We start from the raw sequence: 26,743 nt of genomic DNA on the forward strand, positions 1-26,743 counted from the left end.
TGGGTGACTTGTAGATCATCCTGGGTTTAAAGTCACTGTCTTATGGTGCTTTCAGCCCTCCCAGGACAAGTGCTCTCACCAAGCTTCCCCCCCCCCAAAGAATCCTGGGAACTTTACGTACTTTGTTAAGGATTCTGAGAATTGTAGACACGGGTGGTGCTGTGGGTTAAACCACAGAGCCTAGGGCTTGCCGATCAGAAGGTTGGTGGTTCAAATCCCTGCGACGGGGTGAGCTCCCATTGCTCGGCCCTGCTCCTGCTAACCTATCAGTTCGAAAGCACGTCATGTGCAAGTAGATAAATAGGTACTGCTCCAGCGGGAAGGTAAACAGCATTTCCATGCACTGCTCTGGTTCGCCAGAAGCGGCTTAGTCATGCTGGCCACATGACCCAGAAGCTGTATGCCAGCTCCCTTGGCCAATAAAGAGAGATGAGCACCGCAACCCCAGAGTCGGCCACAACTGGACCTAATGGTCAGGGGTCCCTTTACCTTTACCTTAAGCGGAAAACACAGTTCCCAGGATTCTTTGGGGGAAGTCATGTGCTTTAAATGCATGGGGTGAACCCCCACTCCTCCTGCAAGGGTCATAATTTAACTTGCTTCCCCCAAACTGCAGTGGGGCACATACAAGACCTGGCTGCAAAGGCGCTTAAATGTGTGCTCCTGGTTGTTCCTTGACAAGTGGGTGGCAGTTTCTGGATGGTAGTACCGCAAATCACCTTTACAGAGAGAACAAGAGAAATGAATAGAGCATGCTTTAGAACAGCTGCAGATTTCGCTCCCGATCCTCGAAAATTAAAGCAATGTGAAGATTTATCAGAATTAAGGTTAATGTCCTTTCTTCTTCAAATGCAAGGGGGGGGGGGAGAAAATCAAATTTGCGAAACGATCGTGAGTTACAACTTAGGTGGCTGGAGGGTCAGCCCGCGAGCTAACTGCGCACAGCAGAGTTCCTAGTCCTCAGCTTCTGTTTTCGTCCTTTGCCATCCAGGATTCTACCAACTGCAAATGAGAACCGGACGTGTATGATGATTCTCAGCGGTGAACGATTATCCCCTTGATGGACTGGCCTGGGACGCTCTAGCCGCTTTCCTCTCCTAGTTTCCATGCTGGAACAGCGTTCCCTTACCTCTACGGGGCGGGGGCGTTTCCCTAGGCGCTGGGCGCGTAGACGCGAGATTATAGAAAGGCTCCGCTTTCTCTATGGTTCGGGCGGCGCGGAAAGAGTGGCCGCGCGGCGTGGGCCGGAAGAGCCTTCCGCTTCCTGGGCGGCCATCTTGGATTTCTTCCCCGGGGAGGCTCCGGAGGGCTCTGTGGCGGTCGGAGACCATGAAGCCCATTCCGGCGGCGGCGCGGTGCCTCTCGGTGAGTAGCAGCGCCCCAGAGGCGGCGGCGGTGAAGGGGCGGGATTCCGGAGCAAGACAGGCGCCTGGGCCGGGGAAGGCCCGATGGAGGAAGCGCGACTCCCGCTGCCCGGGAGCGACCTTGACTCGGGCCTTCGACCGGGGAAGGAGGAGAAAGGGAAGGCCGGCGCCTCATCCATCTCCGGGCGCCGCTGCTGCTTCTCGTCGCTCCTCCTTCTCAGCAGCCGCTTTGGGGAGAGAAGAGGGTGGTGGCAGACCCCTCTTTTGCGGGGAGGCTGGAGGTCCCGAGGTGGGCCTGCCCCTGGAGCCCCAGCACCATCTGAAGCGGTCAGTCGGCGTTTCCCCTTTAGGCGTACGCAGGACAGAATGCTGTTCGCTCCGGCAGGGGGAGAAATGACCGCTGAAAACGAAGGAAAGAAATCCCCGCACGAAAACACCCCCGGCCACAAATTAGTCTCCAGGGAGAACGGCTAAGCTATTTATTTATTTCGTAAAAAAATTACGCATCGCCTATTGCAAACAACGGCAACACATCCAGGTGCTTTACAAAAAGAGGAAACCAGAAAATTCAGGAGAAATTGCAAGAACAAGAAGCTAAAGCAGATTAAAATTCACATCAGCGTTTCTAACTAACCATCAGGGTAGGGTTGTCTTAAGTAAAAAGGTAAAGGACCCCCGGACGGTTAAGTCCAGTCAAAGGCGACTATGGGTTGTGGCGCTCATCTCACTTTTCGGGTCGAAGGAGCCTCCGTTTGTCCACAGACAGGTTTCTGGGTCTGCTCACCCCATTGTGCAGATTTGAACTGCTGACCTTCTGACCAGCAAGTCCACGAGGCTCAATGGTCTAACTCTAAACAATGTTTTTAGTGAATGCCTGCTTGATATCGATAGACTTGGAACATGGACATGCTTGTTCCTGGCATGTTTACTTTGTGCCAGTTATTTATTTATAACATTACTACATATATTCTCCAGGGAACTCAAGGAGCCATACATATTTTTCTTACCCAGTTTTATTCTCACAACAATCCTGTGAGGTAGTTTAGGGTGAGAGGCAGTGTTAGGCCAAAGGTCACCCAGTGAATGTCATGGATGAGTTTGAACCCTGGTCTCATAGGTCATAGTCCAACACGCTAACCACTACACCACATTGCTTATCTTTCAAATTTAATTGGTTGAAATGTGTATGGATCTAGCTTACCATTGTTCTCTCTTATTAGAGGAGATTTTATTCTCTCAAGACTGCGCCTAAAGTTGAAGCCCCTGGAGGAGCAGAGCGGTCAAAAGTACTGCTGCACCCCCAGGATCTTGAGGTTAGTCTGAAGAGGAAGTTATTTTGCATTTTGATATTTATGCTAATTAGAGCAGCACATAGCGGAGCAGTGTGATTTCACGTAGACTGATGTGTCCTCTTATAAATGCAGATTGCAAAACTACCAAATGGCTTGATGATTGCTTCTCTGGAAAATTATTCTCCAGTTTCAAGGATTGGTGTCTTCATCAAAGCAGGCAGCAGATATGAGACCGCCACCAATTTGGGAACTGCACACCTACTCCGCCTTGCATCTAACCTGGTGGGTTTCTTCTTCAACTTCTTTGACTTTAGATTAAGGAAGCAAAGTGTTATATTCAGCTTATTTAGTGTTGATATCCTAAAAGTGAAATTGGGAGGCTGGAAAGGGTGGGGAGGTGAGTGGAGTACTTTTGAAATTCTGGAAAAACAAACGTTTGTGCTACTGTGTTAAAAACCACAGAGGAGAATACTTTTTGTTATTTTCATAGGAGAAAAAAATGGTGTCAATACAAATTCAAGTAAAACAATTCTCAGGCTGTCCTGTGTGTAGCATCTACATGATGGGTTGCCATTTGCCCAGGCAGTGCTTTTGAGTATCATTATATTGCACTCTCTCAGATATCCTACTTTTTTTTTTCTGCCTCCACCCAATCAAATGTATATCCTCTCCTATCACTTCTGCTTTATGGGCCATTTGTTGTCCCTTCTGCACTGATCATACTTGTAGGTGTCACAGAGGTTGGCCACTGTAAGAACAGGATGCTGGACTAAGTGGGCCTTACTAATCCAGCCAGGCTTTTCAGTTAGTTGGCTTTAAAAGGCAAGTGGACAAATTCATTGAGGATAAGGCTATCAATGGCTGTTGATCTTCATCCCTGTGTACTGCCTCCTAGAATCAGAATGTCTCTGAACAACAAAAAGAGGGATGCTGCACTCATGCCTTGATTTTTTGTTTCTCATGAGACTCTGGTTGGCCATTGTAGGAAACTGGATGCTGAACTAGAAGGACTTTTGGTCTACTCTTATTTTCTTTTTATTTTGCTCCTTCTCTAGCCTTTTCTGCCCTTTCCTCACTCACCCTAAAAAAAATCTCCTTACCATTCCTCATTTTCTGATATTACTTTCCTCTTCTCTGCTGCCTTGACATCTTCAGGCAAAGACAGAGCTGTCTTCAAGCATACTTCTACCATCACTGAATGTCCATTGCCTCCAGCCCTGAACGCTTCTATCGCAGGGCCCCTCTTGGGCACTCAACATGGTGTCACAAGAAGTCAAGGAGGTGGCTATAGTGATCCATGCCAGCGACTGGCACAAGGCTTGGGGAACCAGCAGTTCTGCCTCCTCTTCTGCACCTGAAAGTGCAAGGTGCCAAGAGCTTGGACCAGCTGCTTGTGTCCCTTTGCTGTTACTCCCTCCTCAGCTGGAGCAGCATCAGTTTATTTGAAAGTTTTGGGCTGCACCACTTTCCATGACCACCAGAGGCCATTGGAGAACAAGACTGCTTTCTTGTGTTAAGGAACAGCAAATTAGCCTTTCTGAATCTCAGCAGACCCTGAAAATGTATCCAAGTAAACATCTTCATTTTCTAAAGAAATGATTTCTTCCCTTAAGGAGGCCCTGCTGGCAGATATTTCTAAGGACCCGCAAGCACAAAAGTGTCAGACGCTTTTCTCCTTATTCTCCTTGTCTCTAATTATTCCAAAGGCTTAGCTGGCTTTGAGGAAGACCTCCCTTTATTAATGGAGAGGCTTTTGGCCGGAGCACTAGCAGGCTATTAACATGCTCTAGCACAGCTGCTCCTGGGTCCCCTGAGCAAAGTGGAGGCTGGCCAGCTGATTAGCAGCACCTCCCACTTCACACCTGACATGTGCGGCAGCACAAAGATCTAGGCTGGCTTGCCTGCTCCTTTGCCCTAGTCCTGCACCACTAACTGTTATGAATTGCAGAGAGCCCTGCTGGATCAAGCCATTTCCATCTCTTCTAGCATCTTGTCATGGTGGCCAGCCAGATGCCTCTTCAAAGCCTCCAAGCAAGAACAGAATGCAAGAATGTAAACTCTCCTCACTTGTGATTCCCAGCAACCATGAAGGTTGAACATAGTCATCATGGCTACTAGCTGTTGATACCCTTATCCTCCATGATTTTGTCTGATCCTGTTTTAAAACCACCACATTCTATCACTGTTATCCGGGTGGGAGAAAAGGAGGTGCAGTCTTGCTACTTTCAGTTTTGTCTGGTTCCAGCATAAGGATTAAGTATATAATAAGCCTTCTGAATTTCCATAGGGTGTTTATCTTGCAGCATAACATTGACTTAACATGCTCTGGCTTACTCATTATACCTGAACAGTTTAGTGATGCAAGCATTAGCTGTGTGTATTTGGTTACAATACCCAGTGGCCAAGTTAAAAGATATGGGCTAGATATGACTGAAGTTTTGTTTTGATGCCTGCAGTTGAAAGTGTAATGTTGGTTTTTCTACAGACTACAAAAGGAGCTTCTGCTTTCAAAATCACCCGTGGTATTGAAGCTGTTGGTGGTAGCCTAAGGTTTGTAATTGTTTAATACTCAACTGTGTTTTGAATAATTACATGGAAATGGGATTCCTCTGATTATGGCAGTTCATAGTTGGATGACTTGGAATAGCCCAAGGCAGAAGTACTGAAAATAAGGGTGGGTGGGTTTTTAAAAAGTGATTTTTCATGTTTTAATCTCAAGGCCGGCTTCACTTAAACATCTCTCCACTATCCAATTTTAATTGCACTTCCCCCTGCAATAGTTCTTTCAAAAATGACTCCCAGTTTCATCCTGGAGTTTAATTATTTTGTTTTATATGTGCTTCCTCAAGCATGTTGGTATGTAGAACCGTAGCACATGGTTCAACAGTGATGATATCAGCGCAGAAAGGAAGTGTAAGGACAGTGAAAGAGAGTCCTGTATTTTTCATATATGCTCATATAAACCAGGGGAAAGGAGTCAGATCTCTAGAAACATATGACTTTGCTTGGGGCATGATTCTCGCTTAGAGTGAGAAGTCAGGAGTGGCTGTGTCTCAGCGGGACAGCGCAGGCTTTGCATACAGAATGTTTTTGGCTCAGTTCCCGGCATCTCGAGGAAGGGCTTGGAAAAAGTCTAGTAAAAAATCTTGGAGATTTTGCCAGACTTTGTAAACAGTACTGAGCTAAATAGACCAATGGTATAAGGTAACTTCCAGTGTTCCGTCTCTTTTACTGCACCTGAAGCTGGGTTGCAGGTAGAGCTGGGCAATATATTGATATATTGTCTAAAACCACTTTGAAGTTCACATCGTGATAATTGTTTCATAATATTTGAGCTGGCAATATCGTGTGAATCACAATGTGTGTAAGGGCTAGGCCAGTGATGGCCAAACTTGGCCCTCCAGCTGTTTTGGGACTACAGCTCCCATCACCCCTAGCTAACAGGACCAGTGGTCAGGGATGATGGGAATTGTAGTCCCCAAAATACCTGGAGGGCCAAGTTATCAGGCGATAGGCGATATCTGGTTTTCAACATCGCAATAAATCACCAGTTAAACACTTCAGTGTTATCACCAGCTAAACATTGCAATCTACCACAATGTCTAAAATTAGGAAGGAACTATATAGAGGTGAACAGGACAATGTCCAGGCAACTGCTATTGCTTAGGGGCCTAAAACAGATAAATGACAATCTTATCAATCATCACACACTCAGTTTCATCAGCAGACAAGCCAAAATGAATCCCAGTAGGACTTTTGGTTCTGGGCTTGCCTACCAAATGGTGATATTCAGGACAATCCAAAGTATGCCGATGAGTCAGTGAATACAAATAATGTGGGACTGCCAGGAGACCTGCTAGGAGGCAGAAGCAGCTGGCCATGGTGGTGGTATGTGTCAGCAGTAGTGGTGACAACCTGCAACGCCTGGCGGTGGCGGCACAGTCAGTGGTGGCGTGCGAGTCCTCATGGCGGCAACTGGAGGGGGCAGCAGTAGCAGCGGCTTTTATCTCCTTATTTAATATAGTGTTATTGCAAACTCTTGTGAATCAGAATCACATGGCTTGTATCCGGTGCTGACCCTACTTGGAGTAAACCAATTGAAATTAATCAACATGGGTAACTCGTGTTCATTAATTTCATTGAGTCTACTCTGAGTAGAACTTGATCAGATACAACGCTTATGTCTTGTTTTATGTTTCTCAGTCAGAAGAGTTAGCATTGCATAATTAGTAGTTTATTATATGGTTGAAAGATAACTATTCAAGGGGACTCTTACAATAGGCAGTATCCATGTGTACTAAATCTGCATGTGGGTATTGTGGTTTAAGATAGAAAACATTAATAACAAAACATTTAATTGTAAGCAAGCCCACAATAGGATTGTAAACAGAAGGAACCAGTAACCTCATATCAACTTTTGAAAAATGTACTTTTTCTTTTTTTAGTGTGACATCTACCAGAGAGAACATGGTTTATTCCGTTGAATGCCTGCGTGACTATATGTAAGCCTCTAGATGTGTAGCAAATCAGTTTTCAACGCATTCTGTAAGCATTCCCATTGATAATGCAACAGAACATCGTTGCATAAATAATTTTTGTTCCTGCCCTTGAAATACACAGTTTGACTTTATTCTGAGCTATAAATAACATGGCACATGTTTTTCTGTGGGTCTGTTCCTAAAAGGATTGTCAGGAAGAAAACACATCTATTAATTCTGCCCTTGTTTGTTACCTAACTCCCTGTGTCTCTCTCCCCCTGCCCCCCGCCAGTATTTTGATTGATTGTAAGCTTTTTGGTCCAGGAGCCGTGTGTGTTTTCCTTGAGGTTCCATGTAGAGACTAGGTAACTTTTGAGTCCGGTCTTATATTCTCAGAAGGAATGCCATTGAAATTTGTGTTAACCCACTTACCTTTAAATTTTTATATTTTAACATCAGCTTGCCCTTGATCTTCTCTCTAATATTTTGGAGCCTCAGTTGTTTGATCCTTTCTTGATATATGTTGTTCTTCCTTTATTCAGTGATACCGTTTTGGAGTATTTATTAAATGTCACAACGGCCCCAGAATTCAGGCGCTGGGAAGTGGCTGAGGCCAATCCCCGTTTAAGAATTGACAAGGCAATTGCCTTTCAGAACCCTCAAGTTGGTGAGTGTTCCTAGTCTGCTGGGGGCTACGAGGAGTATTTCTTTTAAGAATGTACAAGTATGAAACAATCCTTTTGAGTGGAATAGTTTCCCCCTGCCTATAGGTGGATATCACCGTTGGCTTTCCAGGATTGTGCTTGAGAGAGGTCTGTAAACGTCACTTCTCCAACTTAAATTTGTGTGCCCTCAACAACTGATATGGCTTTAAATTAATGATTCCTTAATCTTTTATTGCTGACATTTGCAGTGATAAAGGGGGCTGTGGAGTTCTTTCTTGGAAAACATTATTCTGTGCCAAGCAGAATTTAAGGAGCAGCATTTTTTAAAAAATAAATAAATGTAGGGCTGCTTTTTAGTGGAACAAAGGTATGTGTGATTTAAAACTCAGTGGACCCACACTAGGACCTTGGATATGCCTAAAAATATCTTTTCGATCCTTACCCAACATCTATGGTCCAGCAAACTATTTTGCAGATTGTTTAGACAGAGCTAAGTGACAGTTTGTTTCCCCAGGGTGGATTTGATTTGCATATTCTGCATGAACAGGGGCTTCCCCTTAGTATTGAAGGGGAAGCTCCATACAATCAATGAAAAACACATTTCTGCAGAGCACAGCTTGGGTACAAATGATTCCCTACAATAAGTAAACAAACCTTCCATTGTCTTATGCATAGGTGTTCTTGAAAACCTGCATGCAGCGGCTTATCGGAATGCCCTTGCCAACTCCTTGTACTGTCCAGATTATGTTATTGGGAAGATTACTTCGGAACAAGTAAGAGTTTAAACAGCACTTTTATACTCAATTATTGTAGATGAAGATAAACTTGGCACTAAAGACATCAACTTAATTGCAACGTTCGTCTCTTCCCTGCCCTCCTGCTGCTGTTTTGCTTCCAATTCTCATCAGCCCCAGTCAGCACAGCTTATGGTTAGGGATGATGGGAGTTGTAGTCTGGCAACATCTGAAGGGCCAGAGGTTCCCTGTCTTATGATTCATACTTGCTCAGCAAACCATGTGAAAACCAGGGTTTGATCCTGGTTTATGCAAGCCATCCTTTGCCTGCTTGAATGCAACTTTGGGTTCTGGAGATGTCTCTCTTCACAGAAGCAGTAGTAAAAGAACAGCTTAAATTTACCCTGAAAGTTTTTATTTGTAAGGAAGGTGCCATCTTTTTTGAGTACAGTGGTACCTCTGGTTACGAACTTAATTCGTTCTGGAGGTCCATTCTTAAGCCGAAACAGTTCATTACCCGAGGCGTGCTTTTGCTAATGGCACCTCCCACTGCTGCTACCGCGCGACTTCCACTTGCATCCTAGGGCAAGGTTCGCAACCGGGAGCATCTACTTCCAGGTTAGCGGAGCTCATAACCCCCAGCGTTCGCAAGGAGGACGATACTTAACACAAGGTTCCACTGTACTGGTTTGGAGAAGAATTTCCTCCCCTATCTGAGTGTATTGATCCTACCTGGACATTTTCCCTTACTTTGTTTTGGTTGATTTTTCAACAGTCTAATCCTATGCATGCCAACTGAGAAGCCCCAGTGAATTCAGTGGGGACTTCCCCTAGAGTAAGTGTATGGGATTGCAGTTATAAAGCATCATGTTGCATTTTATCACTTGTTTCCACAAGCCGTTGCACTTAATCAAAATATTTGTGAAGATGTTTAAAACTGGTGTCACTTAAACCAGTTCTGTTCCGAAATGCCTCAAATGCTAAGGCTCCTCCATGTGCTTTTTTGGAAGTGAAGCACAGTTATAGTCCAGGCAAACAACTTATATAAGGTAATTTTTTAAAAATGGCCCTGGGTAGCTCAGTTGGTTAGAGCTTGTTGCTGATAATGCAAAGGTTGCAGGTTCGATCCCCTATGGGACAGCTGCATATTCCTGCAGTGCAGGGGGTTGGATTAGATGATCCTCGGGGTCAGTTCCAGCTCTACAATTCTATGATTCCCATGTCCTGCTTATGAGTTTCTCGGAAGTATCTGGTTGGCCACTGTAAAAGCAGGCTGCTTGACTCGATAGACCTTTTGGTGTGATTCAGAAGGACTCTTAAGTTCTTATTTTAGTTATGTGGCAGAAATACTAACACGCACATCCTCCTTTTCATCACAGCTGCACCAGTTTGTACAGAACAACTTCACAAGTGGCAGAATGGCTCTGGTGGGGCTCGGTATGTAAGGCAAGATCTGTGTCTTGTGGCTGTACTGTGGTCTTTTAAAAGACAAAAACACCCTTTGCCGCAAACCTCTGGGTTGTTCGTCTGATGCTAACACTGCCTTTCAGGTGTCAGCCATTCTGACCTGAAGCAGATTGGAGAGCATTTCCTAAACATCCGCAGTGGGTCTGGCTCAGCTGGTGAGAAGGCCAAGTATCGTGGAGGTAAATGTGCTCTCTCTTTTTTTGGTACCTGCGTATTTCTTGATAATTCTGTAGCAGTGCTGCTGAATTAGATTGATGGGGTGTGTCCATCCTACCTTCTGACATCTTGCTGTGGGCCCATCATCTAGCCTTCAATCCTGCTGTACTTTTCACAAAGACCAGAGAATTCCAGCACATGTTATATGGCTTGTAGATAACTGTTCCCAATAGGCATATTACAGTTCGCTACGTTTTTATCACATCCTTCCTCCAAGATGTTCAGGGTGGGGCATACATGCTTCACAGGAACATAGGGGCCAATGCTCAATGCTAGAAGATCTGCTTTGCATGCAGACGGTCACAGGTTCAATTCCCGGTATCTCCAAGTACAGCTGGGAATTTCCTGTATGAAACACTGGAGAGCCACTGCCAGTCAGTGCAGACAGTACTGAGCTAGATGGCTCAATAGTCTTATTAAGCACAAAGCAGCATCTTTTCTTTGGGGGATGAATGGTAGAACATCTGGAGAGAACCTTTTCTGAACCCCTGGAGATCTACTTCCATCAGCGTAGACAATACTAAGCTGGATGGACCCAGTGGTCTGATTCGGTATAAGGCAGCTTCCTAGAACTCTGTGTTCCTAACTGCCAGGCTGGGGCTATTTTGCCATCAAGGGCATCCTTCCCCGATCAATCTGGTGCTCTCCAAACTCCCATCATCCCTGGTCATTAACCGCACTGGCTGTGGCTGATGGGGATTGTAGTTTTGGACTAGTAGTTTTGTAGTTTTGGGAAAAGCTGATCTAGGCCTTTGTCATCTGCTCTTGCTGGCAGTGATCATCCAGAGTCTTGAGTAGGGAGATGCCTTTCCAGACGCTTGCTGATGTAACTGGAGATGTCAGGAAATGAATCTGGGACCTTCCCCCTGCAAAACAGATGTTATCCCACAGTGCTGTTCCTAGTTCTCCTCACAACAGTCACAGAGCATATGACTTACCTTTCAGTGGATTCCATTGGCTGAGCAAGATGTGGACCTAGGCTGCCCTTATCTTAAGACCAACATTAGCCATCACACCATTTTGGCCTGTGCACTTTGACCTGCTGCCTGCTGGGCAAGTGCCAGATTCTAAGGCTGCTGTAGTTTTTCAGGGTACAGAAGAAAATGAATTTTCTTGTCTACTTGATCACCTTGAAAATTCAGTTTCATAATTCAGTAGCCATAATGTGTCTGTTGTTGACTTGGGCCTTGAAGATCTAGTGAAATTCTAAGCTCTCCCTATAGCATACTTCGTGGCAGCAGCATTAACATCCTATCTGAAAGTCACTTTGGCTTCTCTCTGAATTTGTGTTTTGATTGTGTTAGTTTTCAAACTGCATTCTAGGGAACTTTGTAGTTTCTTAGGAGGTGGCTTGATAACGCTACCAGTTTCATGGTGGGTTTGGGAAGGCTTCTCTGTGGACAATTTGACAGAGAAAATGCTATTATTGCAGGGATTGTTGATGTGTTATGCTTTGATGAGCATATAATGCCTCTTTTTGCCTCTCACTAAGGTGAAATCCGAGAGCTGAACGGCCATAGCCTTGTCCATGCTGCCGTAGTTGCTGAAGGAGCTGCTGTAGGAAGTGCAGAAGCAAACGCCTTTAGTGTCCTTCAGCATGTTCTTGGGGCAGGGCCTCTCATTAAGAGAGGAAGTAGTGTTACCAGTAAGCTCATCCAAGGTGTTGCAAAGGCAACTGCCCTACCTTTTGATGTAAGTATGTAGGCTTGCACCTGTGATTTTATTGTGAGCAAAAAAAGAGCAGAGAAGTGTAGGGTTGTATCCATTGTAAGTCTTACTCAGAGTAGAACTGTTAACATTAATGAACCTAAGTTAGTTATGTTCAGTAATTTCAGTGGATGGATCTACTCTGTGCAGGACCAGCACTGGATAAAACCTCTACCCGTTTATATTTTGGGAAATGATTATTTGGGAAAAGCATGCACTGGCTGGTTAGTAGCCACCAAGCCAGTTTTAAGGCTCTGCTGCTTAGATACAGTGTCCTAAATAACTCTGGACCCAGTTACCTGAAAACCATTCTTTTTATCTCTAGTGCCTTGTAAGGATGCTACAATCCACTAATAGAACCCGTTTAGTTTTGCCACAGCCTGATAATTATTGGCTTGTGGTAACATGGGGGTGGAGTGGCTTTTTCACTGCTGGTGTGGAATGCCACTCCTACTGAAATACGAGAGGCTGCATCAGTATTGGCATTCTGCCAACTGATGAAGACACACCTGTTTAGCCAAGCATTTCCTTGGACTTGGACTTCTTCTCTTACTGGATTAATTATACTTTTTAACTTGCTTGTTTCTTTTTAATTTTAATTAAGGGTTGATTTAATGTCCCAATGGAATTGTAATTGTGTGCTTTTTTTAATCAAGGATTTCATACTTGATTGTATAGTTGTTAAACCCAGTTAGAAGTAATTTTGGCATATAAGTGGTATATAAATTATTTAAGTTATTATCAGCAACGATGACAACAGACGTGCGGCAGACGTCCCTTTGGAATGAATGGAATTTCTATAAGGGGTCATGTGATAGAAGCTCCTAATGGTTTTTGCCAAATATTTTTACCAGAGCTGCAGTGTTCAGTGCAATTTTATAAAGTATCTTTGATTAAATGAACCTATGGATTTATTTTCTTAAGTAATACAAGTAAATTTGCAGCACAGAGGTACCTTGGTACTCAAACGGCTTGGCTCCCGAACAAATCAGCTCCCAAACACTGCAAACCCGGAAGTAAGTGTTCCAGTTTGCAAATGTTTTTTGGAAGCCAAACGTCCGACGCGGCTTCTGCTTGAGTGCAGGAAGCTCCTGCAGCCAGTTGGAAGCCACACCTTGGTTTTCGAACAGTTTGTGGAGTCAAACAGACTCTTGGAATGGATTAAGTTTGAGAACCAAGATACTACTGTACAAATAATTACAAAAGCTACATATGGCAAATGCCCTCTAAGAAGTGGCATTTCCCACTTCTCTCATACAAGGAGAATTTTTCATTTGAGATTATGGCTTCTGATTGTTTTAAATTTTTGCACAATTACATACATTAACTAAAATATGAACAATCAATAATAAACTAATGATAACCCTATTTCCTAGGCCTATTTCCTAACTCTGTTTCCTATTTTGAATTTTAGCCTGTCTAAACATGGACTACTTTAAAATGCCAAAAATATTTCCGCATGAAGAAAAGAGCTTGTTGGAATATGCTAACTGAAATCAATTTTTTTTCGCAGGCAGCAGCATTTAATGTGAATTACTCTGATTCCGGACTCTTTGGCATTTACACTGTATCCCAGGCTTCAGCTGCTGGGGAGGTAAGTCACCAGTTGGTTTTCTCAGACCAAGTTAATTGGAAGCACTTTCAGTCTGCAAGTTCTGATAAGGATTTATATAACAATTGGTAGGGTTTTATGACAAATGTGTGTATTCCTGACACTGCAAGGGGTGTTTTGCTTTCAGGAAGGATGTGCTGAAAGTAGAAAATGTGTCCTTAAGTTGCTATGGTCAGAGGGATAGATGTACTTTATGATAGATATCTTTATGAAACATCTTGTAGATTAGCTTCTTTTAAAAAATCTCCTTAATTCATATGATTGTAAGTGGGCAAACAAAGTAATCTGGCTCTGGAAAAGACCATAGTGGAAGAACCCAGATTCAGTCCTTGGCATCTCCTGTTATAAGAAAGGGATCTAGTAGCAGGTGGAAAGAAGCCCCAGAGGCCTGCTATAATGTGAGGACCACACAGAGTGATCCTCTCTCAGCCCTACACACCCCAAGGGACAACTCTGGCTGCATATGTCTAATCAAAGTTCTAGGTATATGTAAATAAAGTGGGGTCAGGGGTTGAATACTGACTTTTGTAGCCGGCAGCAACATATTTTTATGTTTTTCAATCAAGGTAATCAAAGCTGCTTTGAACCAAGTGAAGGCAATTGCCCAGGGTGGAGTCACTGATGCGGAAGTCACAAGAGCCAAGTAAGTTAGCTTACCAGAGCTATTCTTGTGACCTGATCACAGCCCAAAATCGTATATTATACACATCCCTCTTTCTGCCCCGGCACACATTCCTGATATTCGGGAATTGTTGGTGTACATTTTAATCAGTTGTATTTTTAAGTAAAGTAAGAGCTCTTGCTTTTATGTCTAAATAAGAAACGTGCCTCTCATCTAGGACAAATGAGATAGGGTTGAGGCATTCAGGGAAGGCGGCGTAGCTCAGTTGTTGAGCACATGCTTTGCATGCAGAAGATCCCAGGTTCAAACCCTGCTTGCCACCCAGTTAAAAGGTTTGGGCAGCCTAAGATTCTAGAGAACTGCCAGCTGCTAGTCAGAGTAAGCAATATTGATAAGGTGAACAAATACTCTGAATTGGCAAATGGCTGTTTCTTATGTAAAATATACATTATTGGACTACTTTTTTTTAAAAAAGCAGCAATAGAACACTAAAATGTATAGAAAATCTACTTTACTCTTAAACTATGGAAATCTAATAAATTGTTAGGTTTTACATGATTTCATAAAATACATGATTACAACACTTTTTTGGCCTATTTAACTGAGGGTTGTTTTTCCTCCCATGAAGCTGGATTTTCTCTCATGCCTGCCTTCAAGAATGCCTTGTGATTTCCACAGTCTCACGGATGACTGTTTTAAAGTAATAGGCATCCTGTAACTATGTCAGAATTACAAAGTGCATTGCAGATGCAAGTAAGAATGTCTACAAATGCACTCCACGTTATCCTTTTCCTGCTGATTGTCTGCCATCATATTTACAGATTCCTAAGCAGGCTGCTGTGCTCATTTTCCTCAATATTCTTGACAGAAACCAGCTGAAGGCGGCTTACTTGATGTCTGTGGAGTCTTCAGAAGGCTTGCTTGATGAAATTGGCTCTCAGGCCCTGGCATCTGGGGCATACACATCACCAAGTGCTGCGGCCGAAAAGATTGATTCTGTGGCCACTGCTGACATTGTGAATGTAAGTAAGGTGTCTGTAGATTACAACATAATCAGCAGCTTTGTATTTAGAACGGTTTCCCCTCTTCCTGTTTTCTGTAGCGCTGACAAAATAGATGACCTGCTTCTTGAGTTGGCCAGCAGTCCTCATAACCCTAATTCTGAGGGACAGGACTTTGCTCCGGTGACTCCCAGTCTCTGGAATGCCCATCAGAGCTGTATCTGTGAAGTGTTGACCCTAAATGTTTCCTTCCCCCGACACTTCTGATGGCACTTGGCTGGTGTTACCCTTTGCGTTTGGGTTGCATTCCTCTATCTGGGTTTGCTTCTCATTTTTGTCTTTTGCCAGCTGCCACAGAGACCTGGATTTGGTAGAATGCAGAATACAAATATATTAAATGAAGACCAACGCTGGCTTTCTGCCCCACAAATGGCTCTTCCTACACCCGCTGCAAGCCAAATTCTAACCCAGCAGTTCCTTTAAAGCTCAAAAACAGCCACTCATCAAATACAGTGATTCTGTTTGCTGATTACCAAGCAGATGCTGCCTCAACCGCCTAACAGTTTGTCCTCTGCTATCTTTCTGCTTTATTTTTCAGGCCGCAAAGAAGTTTGTTAGTGGGAAGAAGTCAATGGCAGCTAATGGGGATTTGGCAAACACCCCTTTTGTGGATGAGTTGTAAGAAGTGGAACACGAGGCACAGCCTCAAAATGGACTCTGTTCTAAGACAGTTGTGTTGACTGTCATCATCGTCCTGTATTATTTATGAGTTCCTAATGCTTTGGCGCTGTAGGTTACTTTCAGTACACTTACACCAAATAAAGTGCAGAGCTCATCCTCTTAACAGGATTCTCAGTATCTTTGTGTCTTCTGTATTGTTATGCACTTAAAGCATTTTCTATTGCTCTTACAGCAGCATCTGGTGTTTAATATGGAATTGTGTAGGTTGAGCACAACCCTGAGTATCTGCTTTTTTGTTCTGAACCAGTTTGGTCTTGTGGCTGGTGAATTGGTTTTGGATCGAGGAAGCCCAGGTTAAAACCTCACCACAGCCAAGGGGTTCATTGGATGGCCTTGTGAGAGTCAAAATCTCAAGAGAATTGTTGAATGCCTTTAATTCTTCTAAAGTTCAAATGCTTAAAGCATTTTAAAATAATGGGGTATGTAAGTGTGCTTAATTAATCGTGCACACTTGACCTGCTTTAGGAACACAAAGAGCTAGTTGAAATGGGGTGTATATGTACAAAATATAATCCCTCCCTTTGTGGTGATGGAGGGGATTCACAACATTCCAAATTCTTCCTTGGTGTTGACACCAAATTTATTGAACTGTATAAAGCGTTAAAAAGCGGCGCTGGGATGGTTTTCTTTCCCACTTTAAAAGGTAGGATATAAGTAATTAAAAGAGGGGTCAGAAATAAAGTAGGCGTGGCACCACTGGGGAAACTTTGGTTGTTACGATAATCCAAGGGGCCCTTGACAAGCTTGAGGATTGTACATTGTTTGGTGCATGTCATACCATCAGGCTACACGGACCAGAATTGTGGGGTGCAGGGAACCCATTCCTGCATACAGATAATGAGTTTCCAAATGTGTGTGGGTTGTGTGTGTTGCAGTAAAATGCTAAGAACAGAATTCCCTAATCTTTGCTAATGGTTGAGCTAAAAAGTGGCAAGGGTTAGATTAATTTCGAGTCCGGCATAATTCATTTTGAAGTAATACTGTTTCTTACCTTCACAAGCAGAAGATGGCCAAGTTCTGCTCTTGCAGTTGTGCTATATAGCTTGGCTGCTAGACTTCCAGAGACATGTCTGTATGAAAATTGACTGTAGTTATTTCTCCACTGTTGAGATTATTCTCTCCCTCCCTCGAAAGAGGGAGCATCGCTTCTTTCAAACACCCAAGTTTCCTGCTCGCCAAACAGATGAAACCCATCAGTTGGCGGAGGGGTTGTATGAGTGAAAATCCAGCTTATAACTGGATCCAGTTTCAGAAACCCAGTTCCTGGCGGTGCAAAACTGGATCCAGTCGCCTCATTCAACTTCTTGAGAAAAGTTTTCAAGCCAAAATGCATCCGACACAGTAGAGGAGGAAGATGACAGTGATGGCGGCGCAACACCTTTTAGCATAGTCCAATATGGCGATGAGGACGTTAAATACAAACTTGAAATGTCAGCATCACTTTCATCTTCAAAATCTTTATGAATAATAATGTCGTTACCAATGTCTGAGCCCACGGTAAATGTGTAGGTTTTCCTTTCAAAGATGTGCCAGTCTTTAGAGATCCACTTGAGTTGCTTAGAAGTTTCAAAAGAAAGTGATGGTACAGCTTTGACATTAGGAAAAGCATCGGCATGTACAGTTCTGTTAACAGGAACCTCAGTGACTTCGGTTGTAGTATAGATCTCATCACTACCGAAGCTGACGACATGGCCCCCACCAATAAGCTCCTCGTCGTCACTAACATGACAGCCGCGATCATAATCTTCAGAGTCTTCGCTGCTTGACCAAGCTTCTTCACTGGTGTAAGTTGACGTCCTGAAATGAACACAACACAGAGAGTCTTGGAAAGCAGTTATGTTGTAAGGATTGCTTCTATTTGATTCATAGAGGACAGATCTTAAAGAAGTACTTTGGCCACTTGTGGCATTTAGTAACTCGGGAAGGGGTTGCAATTCAGTGACAGAACATAGCTTTGCAAGCAGAACAGTCCCAGGTTCAATTAAACAATAGTTTCATTGGAAACCTCTTCCCTCTTCTGGGGGTGTGCTTGCAAAAGAGCTTTCAGATAACCCCTGTGATGCACTTTGAAGTCCCAACAATTGGGGCTTCAAAGTGCAGTATTACCTGATGTCATTGTGGTGTCAGTTGATTGGATGACCTGCTGTGGGGTTGGGAGAAAGGATGTATCCCACTGGCCAGAAAAGGTTCCCCACCTTTTGTATAGAAAGACCAGAGGCATGCCTCAGTATATGTCTGCTTCCCCTGTTGCTATACGTTTCCTGTTTGGCCTAGATTATTTCTATCATATTACCAATCAACATAGCCTACTATCAACACCCTCCTGTATTTTAAAAATAAAGCAGCTGACCCTCTACTCCCTGCACTTCTGGCTTCCGTGCTGTGTTTCCTCCACCTCTTTTCTAACATAACATTACAAGCTCCTTGGAGATGGGGAAAATTGTGTATAATAATTGTATGCATTAAGTCACTAGGTGAGAGCAGCCTATTAAATATAAATTATGTGCTTGGGAAAAGCTAGTGCTCTGCTACTTCAAGGTCTGCAAACAGTGCTTAGGTGGATTTTGATGTCAAAGAGACCTCTTTACTGGTTAATTTTATAGGGTGTGGGTGGTTGCAAAGAAGACTTGCATTGGTGACAGCCATCAGATGAAATACTACAGCTCATCCGGTAGCTCCTATGAACACTGGCCCCTGTTTCTCATCCTAACAGCTTGGGTTAGGACACCCCGTTCTTCTATCCCTTATTTCCTCAAGTCTTGGAATTAGGAGGAGGAAGAGCAAGAACAAGAAGCTTCTGCTAAATGCTACTGGGGACTCTGTTCATTTTATTGAACCGAGTTATCCCAGTTTATAGAATAACTGTTACTCCATGTGATCCTGAATATTAATTTTTACACAACATCACTCCATTGTGTGGTATGTGTTTTCCAATTTCTTTTGCTAATTACCAATGAAACTTTCACAACTGAGCAAGGGAGTAATGCTGCTGCTTCCCTTACATCATCTAACTACTGGCTCATTTTTAGCTGTTGTGCTAAGTGGGGGTTGTGACCTTTTTCCAGCCAAATGACCACCTTCCCTTCTGGGCAACCAAACACCTGGGGGCTGCATGCTACTGATGGAGCAGGGCCCGAGGTGCTGCTGCTATTATTATTGTTGTTGTTGTTTTATTAATACCGCCCTTCATCATAAGATCTCAGGGTATAAATAAGTAAATCAAAACAGCAGAACAATACCTCCCCTTCCCACATACACATTTAACAGGCTGTAGGATATTAATCAGCCAAAGGCCTGGTTGAAAAGGAACATTTTTGCCTGGCGCCTAAAATATATAATGAAGGCACCAGGTGAGCCTCCCTGGGGAGAGTATTCCATAAATGGGTGGAGCAACACATGCAGATTCCACCTTCACATAGTAGTCTAGGTTCTCTGTGCACATACCCTTCTTGATCCTCTGCCCAGGCAAGCAAGAGTCCAAGGGCACCTGCCAGCCATGCAAAAAGATTTAGGATGTGAAGCACAACCAGTGCTCGGGTGGTCTGGGAAGAGTCCCAAGGGCCAGATAGAGAAGCTGAAGAGCCACATTTGTCCCCAAGGCCTGAGGTTCCCCATCCCTTCCTTCTCAACATTGACAGGCAGCGGCTCTTCAGGGTTTCTGATGGGGTCTTTATACCCCTTGTAAGAGAGAGCCCAGGGATTAAGCCTGGAGTTTTCTTCATGCAAAGTGTATGCACTTCCACTGAGATACAACACATTTCGGGAAGTTGACATGGTCAAATAATGTTACCATTAGATTTCCAACCCTCCCCTTCCCCCCAGCACTCTCATGACCTTTACCCAAACAGTGAACTAGAAACATATGGTTTCTTACTCTCCTAGCTTGCCTCCCTTTCTTTCAGGTATGCTGTCGATGGCAGTTTCCCATCGGACTGGTAATTTCATAAATTCCCTGTAAACTTGGATCTGCAGAACGGTCCCAATGAGAGTAGTGTGCAGAAGCTGCCTTAGCTCTCGTAGTGTCCACCCTAGGACATTAGCATGCCCAATTTTAATCAGGATGTCACCTGGAAGGAAAAGAAAGCTATTAGTTTGGGGGAAGATGTTTGCAGAATGCACTCTTGGCTTGTTTAACCTGGTAGTTCCTACATCCAGTGCCTGCCCATGGAGGTACTCAATGGCACTCAGGACCAGCATCTCCCCACCCCCACCATATTAAGTGTAACAACACATGGTGAGTACCGTCACCATTTTTTTCTTTTTAATAAAATAAGCACTGCCTACATCTCATTGATGGGTGGTGCTGGTCCCACTCAGTATAGACTTGTTCAAAATTAATGCTTACGACTAATTTGGGTCTAATGCAACAAGCAGTGGAAGAGAGGGAGTTCCATGGGAGAGGTTTTCCTCTGCTGCTGTAAAAGCTCTTTCTGTTCCTACTACATACCAGCCATGCACCCCCCAGGTTTGAGGTTGTTTCCACCTGCTTACCTGGTTGGAGTTTCCCATCTCTTACTGCTGCACTTTTCTCTACCAGGCTTGAGATCTGGATGTAGGGCCCGTTCTGAATGAGGATTAAGCCTAATCCCTGCTCTCCCATTTGGATATTTGTCTTCACAGTGGCACTTAAAGTATGTTCAGATCCACTCATATCTGAACTGGTATCTTCATCTAAACGAGAAAGAAAGCAATCCACTATTGTTTGCGCCTGCAAAAGCTTCTGGACGGACATACTGCTTTATTAGTGCATGCCCCCTAGCTTCTTGCTGAAGTCCTGTGACTTTTCATACCAAAAATGTTCTGGACTGCCCCCCCCCGGCTTTTGTTGCACTTTGGTTCATAGGGACCCTTGACCATTAGGTCCAGTCGTGGACGACTCTGGGGTTGCGGGGCTCATCTCGCTTTACTGGCCAAGGGAGCCGGCGTACAGCTTGCGGCTCATGTGGCCAGCATGACTAAGCCGCTTCTGGCGAACCAGAGCAGCGCACGGAAATGCTGTTTACCTTCCTGCCAGAGCGATACCTACCGGTATTTATCTACTTGCACTTCAACGTGCTTTCAAACTTGCTATCCACGCGTCCTGGTGGATAGATGGTCCAGTGTAAAACCCTGAGCAATGCAACATGTCAATGATTAAATACTAGTGATTTAGTCAATGACATGTTGCGCAATGCACTCCCAACTCTCCTCCCACCAACCCCCCTCCAATCATTCTGGCGGGGTCCATAGTCTAACCCAGGCTTCCTCAACCTCAGCCCACCATATGTTTTTGGCCTACAACTCCCATGATCCCTAACTAGCAAGACCAGTGGTCAGGGATGATGGGAATTGTAGTCTCAAAAACACCTGGAGGGCCGAGGTTGAGGAAGCCTGGTCTAACCACTGTATAAGTTTCATGCAAGCAAATCAGAATGAATGCTGAATAAACTGGTTGCCTGGCAGAGCCTCTAGTCACTGCTGTAGCTCTTTGAATCTGGTGACACCCAAGAACAAAATCCCTGTTGGATCAGACGGAAGATCCACCGAGTCCAGTCTCCAGTCTTCCACAATGCTCAAACATATGCCTTTGGTAGGGCTGTCATACTTTTGGGAATTTCCCAGACATAGCCGGTATTCAGCCCTTGTAAAGAGCGTCTGGGTCAGATGTCCGGGAAAATCTGACTGTATGGCAACCCATGTCAGAAGTGTGGATTTTGGCAAATTTCATTAATAAAGCTCAACAACTTTTGTGTCCGGATTTTCACTTTTTGAAATATGGCAACCCTACATTTGGGAAGCTTACAAGGAGGGGGCATGCTAGCAACAACCTCCCCCCCCACAAACTAGAAACTGGTATCCAGTGCTAGGGTGTCAGTGTGATTTACTGCTGGCTCACTTTTTGACACCCTAGCACTGGATACCAGTTTCTAGTTTGGGGGGGGGGGGAGGGAGGTTGTTGCTAGCATGCCCCCTCCTTGTAATTTGGAGTTAACTCTTGGCTGAGTGCCAGGCCAAATAAACACAGCAGTTCATCTCCAGTAGGTCTTACCCCATGAATCGGTGGCTGAAAGTGCCCCCCTCCCCACAGTCATCTAAATCCCCTCCTCCCCAGGGCTTTCCCCCAAGCAATCAGAGACTGTTTCATGCAGCCTATCACTGCTCCACCTGTTTCAACCCTCTTCTGATTATGGGAAATGGGGGTGGGGGAGGGGAGCTGGTTGCAACAGGAGGGGGAGATACCCATGACTCTTCACCAACCTGACTAATCTCTGCATCTTGGTCTCCCTCCTCCCACTCTTCTGCTTCAACTACTGTCTCTGAACTTCTCTCCTCTATAGACTCTCCCAGCTCACTAAACCCTGTTGCCTGTTCAGCTTTCAGTATCACCTCCTTGCAGTCTTCTCTCTTTTCTCCCTCTGACCACTCATTGTTGTTCCATCACCACTCCCCAGCCTCTGAGACTTCTTTCTTTGGTGGTTCCCCAGTTGGTTCCTCCCACCATTCCTCTGCGCCCAACCAGTCCATGACATAGGGTGCTCAGGGGTGGAGCATCTGTATTTCACATAGAAGATCTTTGTTTCAGTCCCTGGCATCTTCAGGTAGGGCTAGGATAGATTCCCTCCCTGAAACCATGAGAACCATCAGTGCTAACAAACCTGTGATAGATGGACCATTGGCCTGATTCAGTATAGGGCAGCTTCCAATGTTCCTATGGTCAACTACTTTTGAGCATCCTGCCTAACAGGTGTGGATAACTCTATCCTCCATTAATTTGTCTAATTCCCATTTTAAACTATCGAAACTATTGAGCACCCCAACATCTGGTGACAGTGAATTCCAGCAATTAATCTTGCACTGTGTGAAGAAATCCTTTCTTTTGCCACACTCACCTGTGTCCCAGCTGTAATAATCATCAGAGTCTGTTGATGAGGTTTCTTCTTCATCTGCTAAGGAAGAGAATTTGGACATGTTGCAAAGCTCATGTGGCCTAACCCTCTCGGCCAGATGCGGGAGAACATTTGGCCCTCCAGATGTTGCTGAACCACAGCTTGCACCAGTACCAGCAAGCATGACCAATGGGACAGGGAGGATGAGAGTTCTACTCTGCAACACCTGAAGGACCAAAGGTTTCTCTGAGCACCTGCTTCAAGCATACAATTCTCCTTAGCTTAATCTGCTTCAAGACCCAGTTCCCAAAACTTAAGCTCAGAGTTATAGAGCAAATCAATTTCATTCCAGATGTATTATTTCCAAGGGTTAGGACCCAAAGAACTGTGTGAGACATGCTAGCTTTCAAAAGACTTTCCCCAGAAAGCACTGGAGACTGCTGTTGGAGAAATGTGAGCCCCAAAAGCCCCATTGGGCATACTGGAATTAGTTGCACAGTTCTTTGGGTCCTGGCCACGATACCAGTCTATCAACATCTGAGAGGTTCATTTAGGAATCCTGAAAAGAAAACAAGGAGTGTTCATGGAAGTATGGAGCTGGAAGGGATCCCAAGGATGGATTATCCAGTTCAACCACCTGCAATGCTGGAGTCACAGCTAAAGAATCCCTGGCAGATGGCCACCCAACCACTGTTTAAAAACCTCCAATGAAGGAGAGTCCACCACCTCCAAGGTTATCCATTCCATTGACTCACAGCTCTTACTGTCACATTGTTATTCCTAATGTTTAGTTGGAATCTCCTATCTTGTAGATTTGAATACATTGGTTCAGGTCCTATCCTCTGGAGCAGCAGCAAACAAGCTTACTTCACCTTCCATGTGATAGCCCTACAGATATTTGAAGATGGCTTTCCTATCACTTCTTTTTTCCAGGCTAAACATACCCAACTCCCTCACCCATTCCAGACCCTTAATCATCTTGGTTGCCCTCCTCTGCACATGTTGCAGCTTGTCAATATCCTTCTTAAACCATGGTGTCCAGAACTGGACACAGGATCCCAGGTAGGGCCTGTGTTGAGATGCAAACCCATAATTCATGGAGCCAAGAGTACTGTATAGGACAATGTGGTCACAGTCCAGTGCCATCTCAGTGTCAATCTCAACAGTTCCCATCAAAGAACTGCTGGCATTAATGAGAGCAGAATGTATACACACCTTACATTTAAAGCACATGGCTCCCCCAAAGAATATTGGGAACTATGTTTAACTAAATTGCCCAGCATACTTAACAAACTACAGTTCCCACATTTCTTTGTGGGAGGTCAGGTGTTTTAAGTGCGCTTTGTGTATACAGATGTTTAGAAGAACCTTAAACAAATTCTGGTGTCATGATTACCTGGTGGGAAATATGTTGTACTTTTGAAAGACAATTTTTTTTTTACAGATGGTCTTCTGATGGATGACCATTTGACAGATGGTCTTCTGACAGACGGCCGTCTGAGAGATGGTCTTCTGAAGGCTGGTTGTCTGAAGGATGGTCGTCTGATGGATGGTCGTCTGAAGGATGGTCGTCTGACAGATGCTCTTCTGGCGGATGACCTTCTTCTGTCAAATGAAGCTCTCATGTCGGACAACCGTCTTCTGGCAGATGATCTCCTTCTGGCAGTTGAACTTCTTCTGTCAGATGACCTCTCTCTTTCATATGACGTTTGTCGCATAGATGGCCTTCTTTCATAAGATGAACCTCTTCTACCAGAAAACCTCTGGTGGTCCATGTTGACAAAGCCTCCGTGGATTCTCTGTGTAGCCAAAGATGTTCAGAGAAATGCCTCTGGAAAGCCTTTTGGGAAGAGACCACCAGCCTACAGTGTCATGTGAAGGGAGAACACTACGGTAGGCAAGTTGACATTGATGCCTAGTAACAGTTTAGAATACTAGTACTGTGGAATTCCAAGATTCTTGGAATCTCCAATGAACACAAGAAGAGCAAGCGAGGTCAGGCAAAAGACCCATCTAATCCAGCATCCTGTTCTCATAGTGGCCAACTAAATGCCTGCAGGAAACCCACAAGCAGGATTTGACCACACAAGAACTCTCCTCTCCTGTGGTTCCCAGCAACTGGCATTCGGAAACACCTGTGGAGGTGGAGCATAGTCATCATGAATAGTAGCCACCAATAGCCCTCTCCTCCATGAATTTGTCCAATCCTCTTTTAAAGTCATCTAAGTTGGTGGCCATCACTGCCTTCTGAGAAAGCAAGGTCCATAGTTTTACTAGGCACTGCATGAAGAACTTTCTTTCCTCTGTCCTGAATCTTCCAACATTCAGCTTTATTGGATGTCCACAAGTTCTAGATACCTTGCAGGGTAATGCAGAAGCAATCCAAAAGGAGCTTTTATTTTGGAATGAAGCCAGTTAGTCAATATGTGCTTTTCAGGAGCAAAAACAATGCAATAGAAAAACAAAAAATCATAATCATAGATTGTGTGTGGACCACGTAGAAAAATCAAGTACTCAGGCTGCATATACATCGCACCTTTAAAGCACCTTTGAAGCACACCCTCAAATAATTATGAGCACTGTAGTTTGTTAAGGGTTGCTGTGAATTGCAGCTCTGACAGGTAGACTATAGTGCCTAGAATTCTTTGTGCAGGGAAATGTGCTTCAAAGGTGTGTATGCTGGACCAGTCTCCATAGATTCTAGAATAAAATGGTGTGTGTACACAGCCTAAGTAGGGACAATACTTAGGGCCCCTAGCAGAGGACATATCACTTGCTACTAGATTAAAAAATGAAGATGCCAAGAACTGACCCGTGCGTATTCAGCTACTAACACCTGTCTGCTGCTACTGCAAGGGTTTTCCCCCATGGTACTTTCCAAAGCCTGGCTCTGAAAGTGACTTGAGCTGGAATGGGGTGGACAAGAATAACTTTGGAGAGAGGAGCATGTCTGAGGAAAAATTAGTAGGTGCAGGACAGGTTGAGTACCCCTTTTACTGATCGTCCTGTGTGAGTGCCTCTCCTTCCTGTTTGCTAATGTGTTGTTCTGTCCTATGTTCCACTGCACTTACTTCCAGGTAATTCTGTGCAGGACTGCAGCTTGCATATGGCACTTTTATACCTTGCAATTTGTGCGGAAGGGTCTAAAAATAAACTGGATAGACAGTCTGCAGCTTAAATGTCACATGGCAATTAGGTTTCCATGCACCAGTGTTATGGGTGTGTATTTCTAGATGGCCATTGAAAGGAAGGGGTGTTGCTATGGCTAAATATATTTTTAGAATCCATACAACTCTGTGGCTTTGGAGTTGCTAGACTTGGCAGTCTAGAATACCAATCACTGGCCAAGCATCCTACACCCTTGGTAGCAAGTGGTTCAGATTTAGATTTCTGGCTACTTGTAAAAGAGCAGTAAAATGTAGTTAGCAAATTCACTACACACGCTCTTGATCTTATGTATTGTTCTCTCTGAGGTGGAAAATATATGGCTGCACCATTTCAGATTGTATTAGGTGGCCTGCCTTGCCCAGGAGAGTCCAGGAAGCTCAGCTGGCAGCTGGCAAGGGTCTCATACCCCTCCCCTCGTTTTGTCCTCACAACAGCCCTGTGAGGTAGGACAGGTAGCGAATGGGGATTTGAACGTGGCTTTCCTAAAGTCTTGCTCCAGCACCCATAAAAATCCTTAGTACGTAATTAGTCGTATAATAATAGCGCAACTTTCCTTTCCTCTTTTCTCAGTTAAATTCCCCTCAGTAAAAATAAATATATTTATTTATTTAAATGAACTAGCCCCGCCCCTTTCCCTTCCCCAACGCTTCTCCCGTCGCCGAGCCCCGCCCCTAAGCGAGCCTCAGCCCCGCCCCGTCCTTTAGCACCGCCCCTCACGTGCTCGCGCAGCATTACATCTCTGCAACCCCGCCCCTTGAAGCCTGCCCTCTCCGCTCTAAGCCCCGCCCAATGCTCTTGCTGCTGCCTCCG

The 26,743-nt window shown here is 44.5% G+C and overlaps 2 protein-coding genes across 5 annotated transcripts; one reads left to right on the forward strand and one right to left on the reverse strand.

The window, feature by feature from the left end:
• Positions 1–1,188: 1,188 nt before the first annotated feature.
• UQCRC2 (ubiquinol-cytochrome c reductase core protein 2) lies at positions 1,189–16,002 on the forward strand. The gene is made up of 14 exons (XM_081840419.1): positions 1,189–1,365; positions 2,585–2,677; positions 2,789–2,938; positions 5,142–5,206; positions 7,102–7,158; positions 7,677–7,801; positions 8,475–8,572; positions 9,913–9,970; positions 10,084–10,179; positions 11,709–11,908; positions 13,437–13,517; positions 14,102–14,178; positions 15,026–15,179; positions 15,757–16,002. Exons 1-14 carry the CDS (start codon positions 1,204–1,206, stop codon positions 15,838–15,840), a joined length of 1,500 nt encoding a protein of 499 aa, XP_081696545.1. The 5' UTR covers positions 1,189–1,203; the 3' UTR covers positions 15,841–16,002.
• Positions 15,186–26,562, reverse strand: PDZD9 (PDZ domain containing 9). Of its 4 annotated transcripts, none has more exons than XM_081840423.1 (7): positions 24,232–26,562; positions 24,162–24,201; positions 22,769–22,822; positions 20,391–20,570; positions 19,774–19,966; positions 16,891–17,696; positions 15,186–15,519 (listed from the first exon to the last, which is right to left on the reverse strand). In XM_081840423.1, exons 1-6 carry the CDS (start codon positions 24,538–24,540, stop codon positions 17,192–17,194), a joined length of 1,281 nt encoding a protein of 426 aa, XP_081696549.1. In that variant the 5' UTR covers positions 24,541–26,562; the 3' UTR covers positions 15,186–15,519; positions 16,891–17,191. The 4 variants fall into 4 exon arrangements, with proteins under 4 accessions (XP_081696549.1, XP_081696548.1, XP_081696547.1 ...); XM_081840422.1 differs by having other exon boundaries at positions 22,769–22,825; XM_081840421.1 differs by having other exon boundaries at positions 24,162–26,562.
• Positions 26,563–26,743: the final 181 nt, after the last annotated feature.

The sequence above is a fragment of the Podarcis erhardii genome, assembly GCF_964252035.2.
Source record: "Podarcis erhardii genome assembly, chromosome: 14".
NCBI lineage: Eukaryota > Metazoa > Chordata > Lepidosauria > Squamata > Lacertidae > Podarcis > Podarcis erhardii.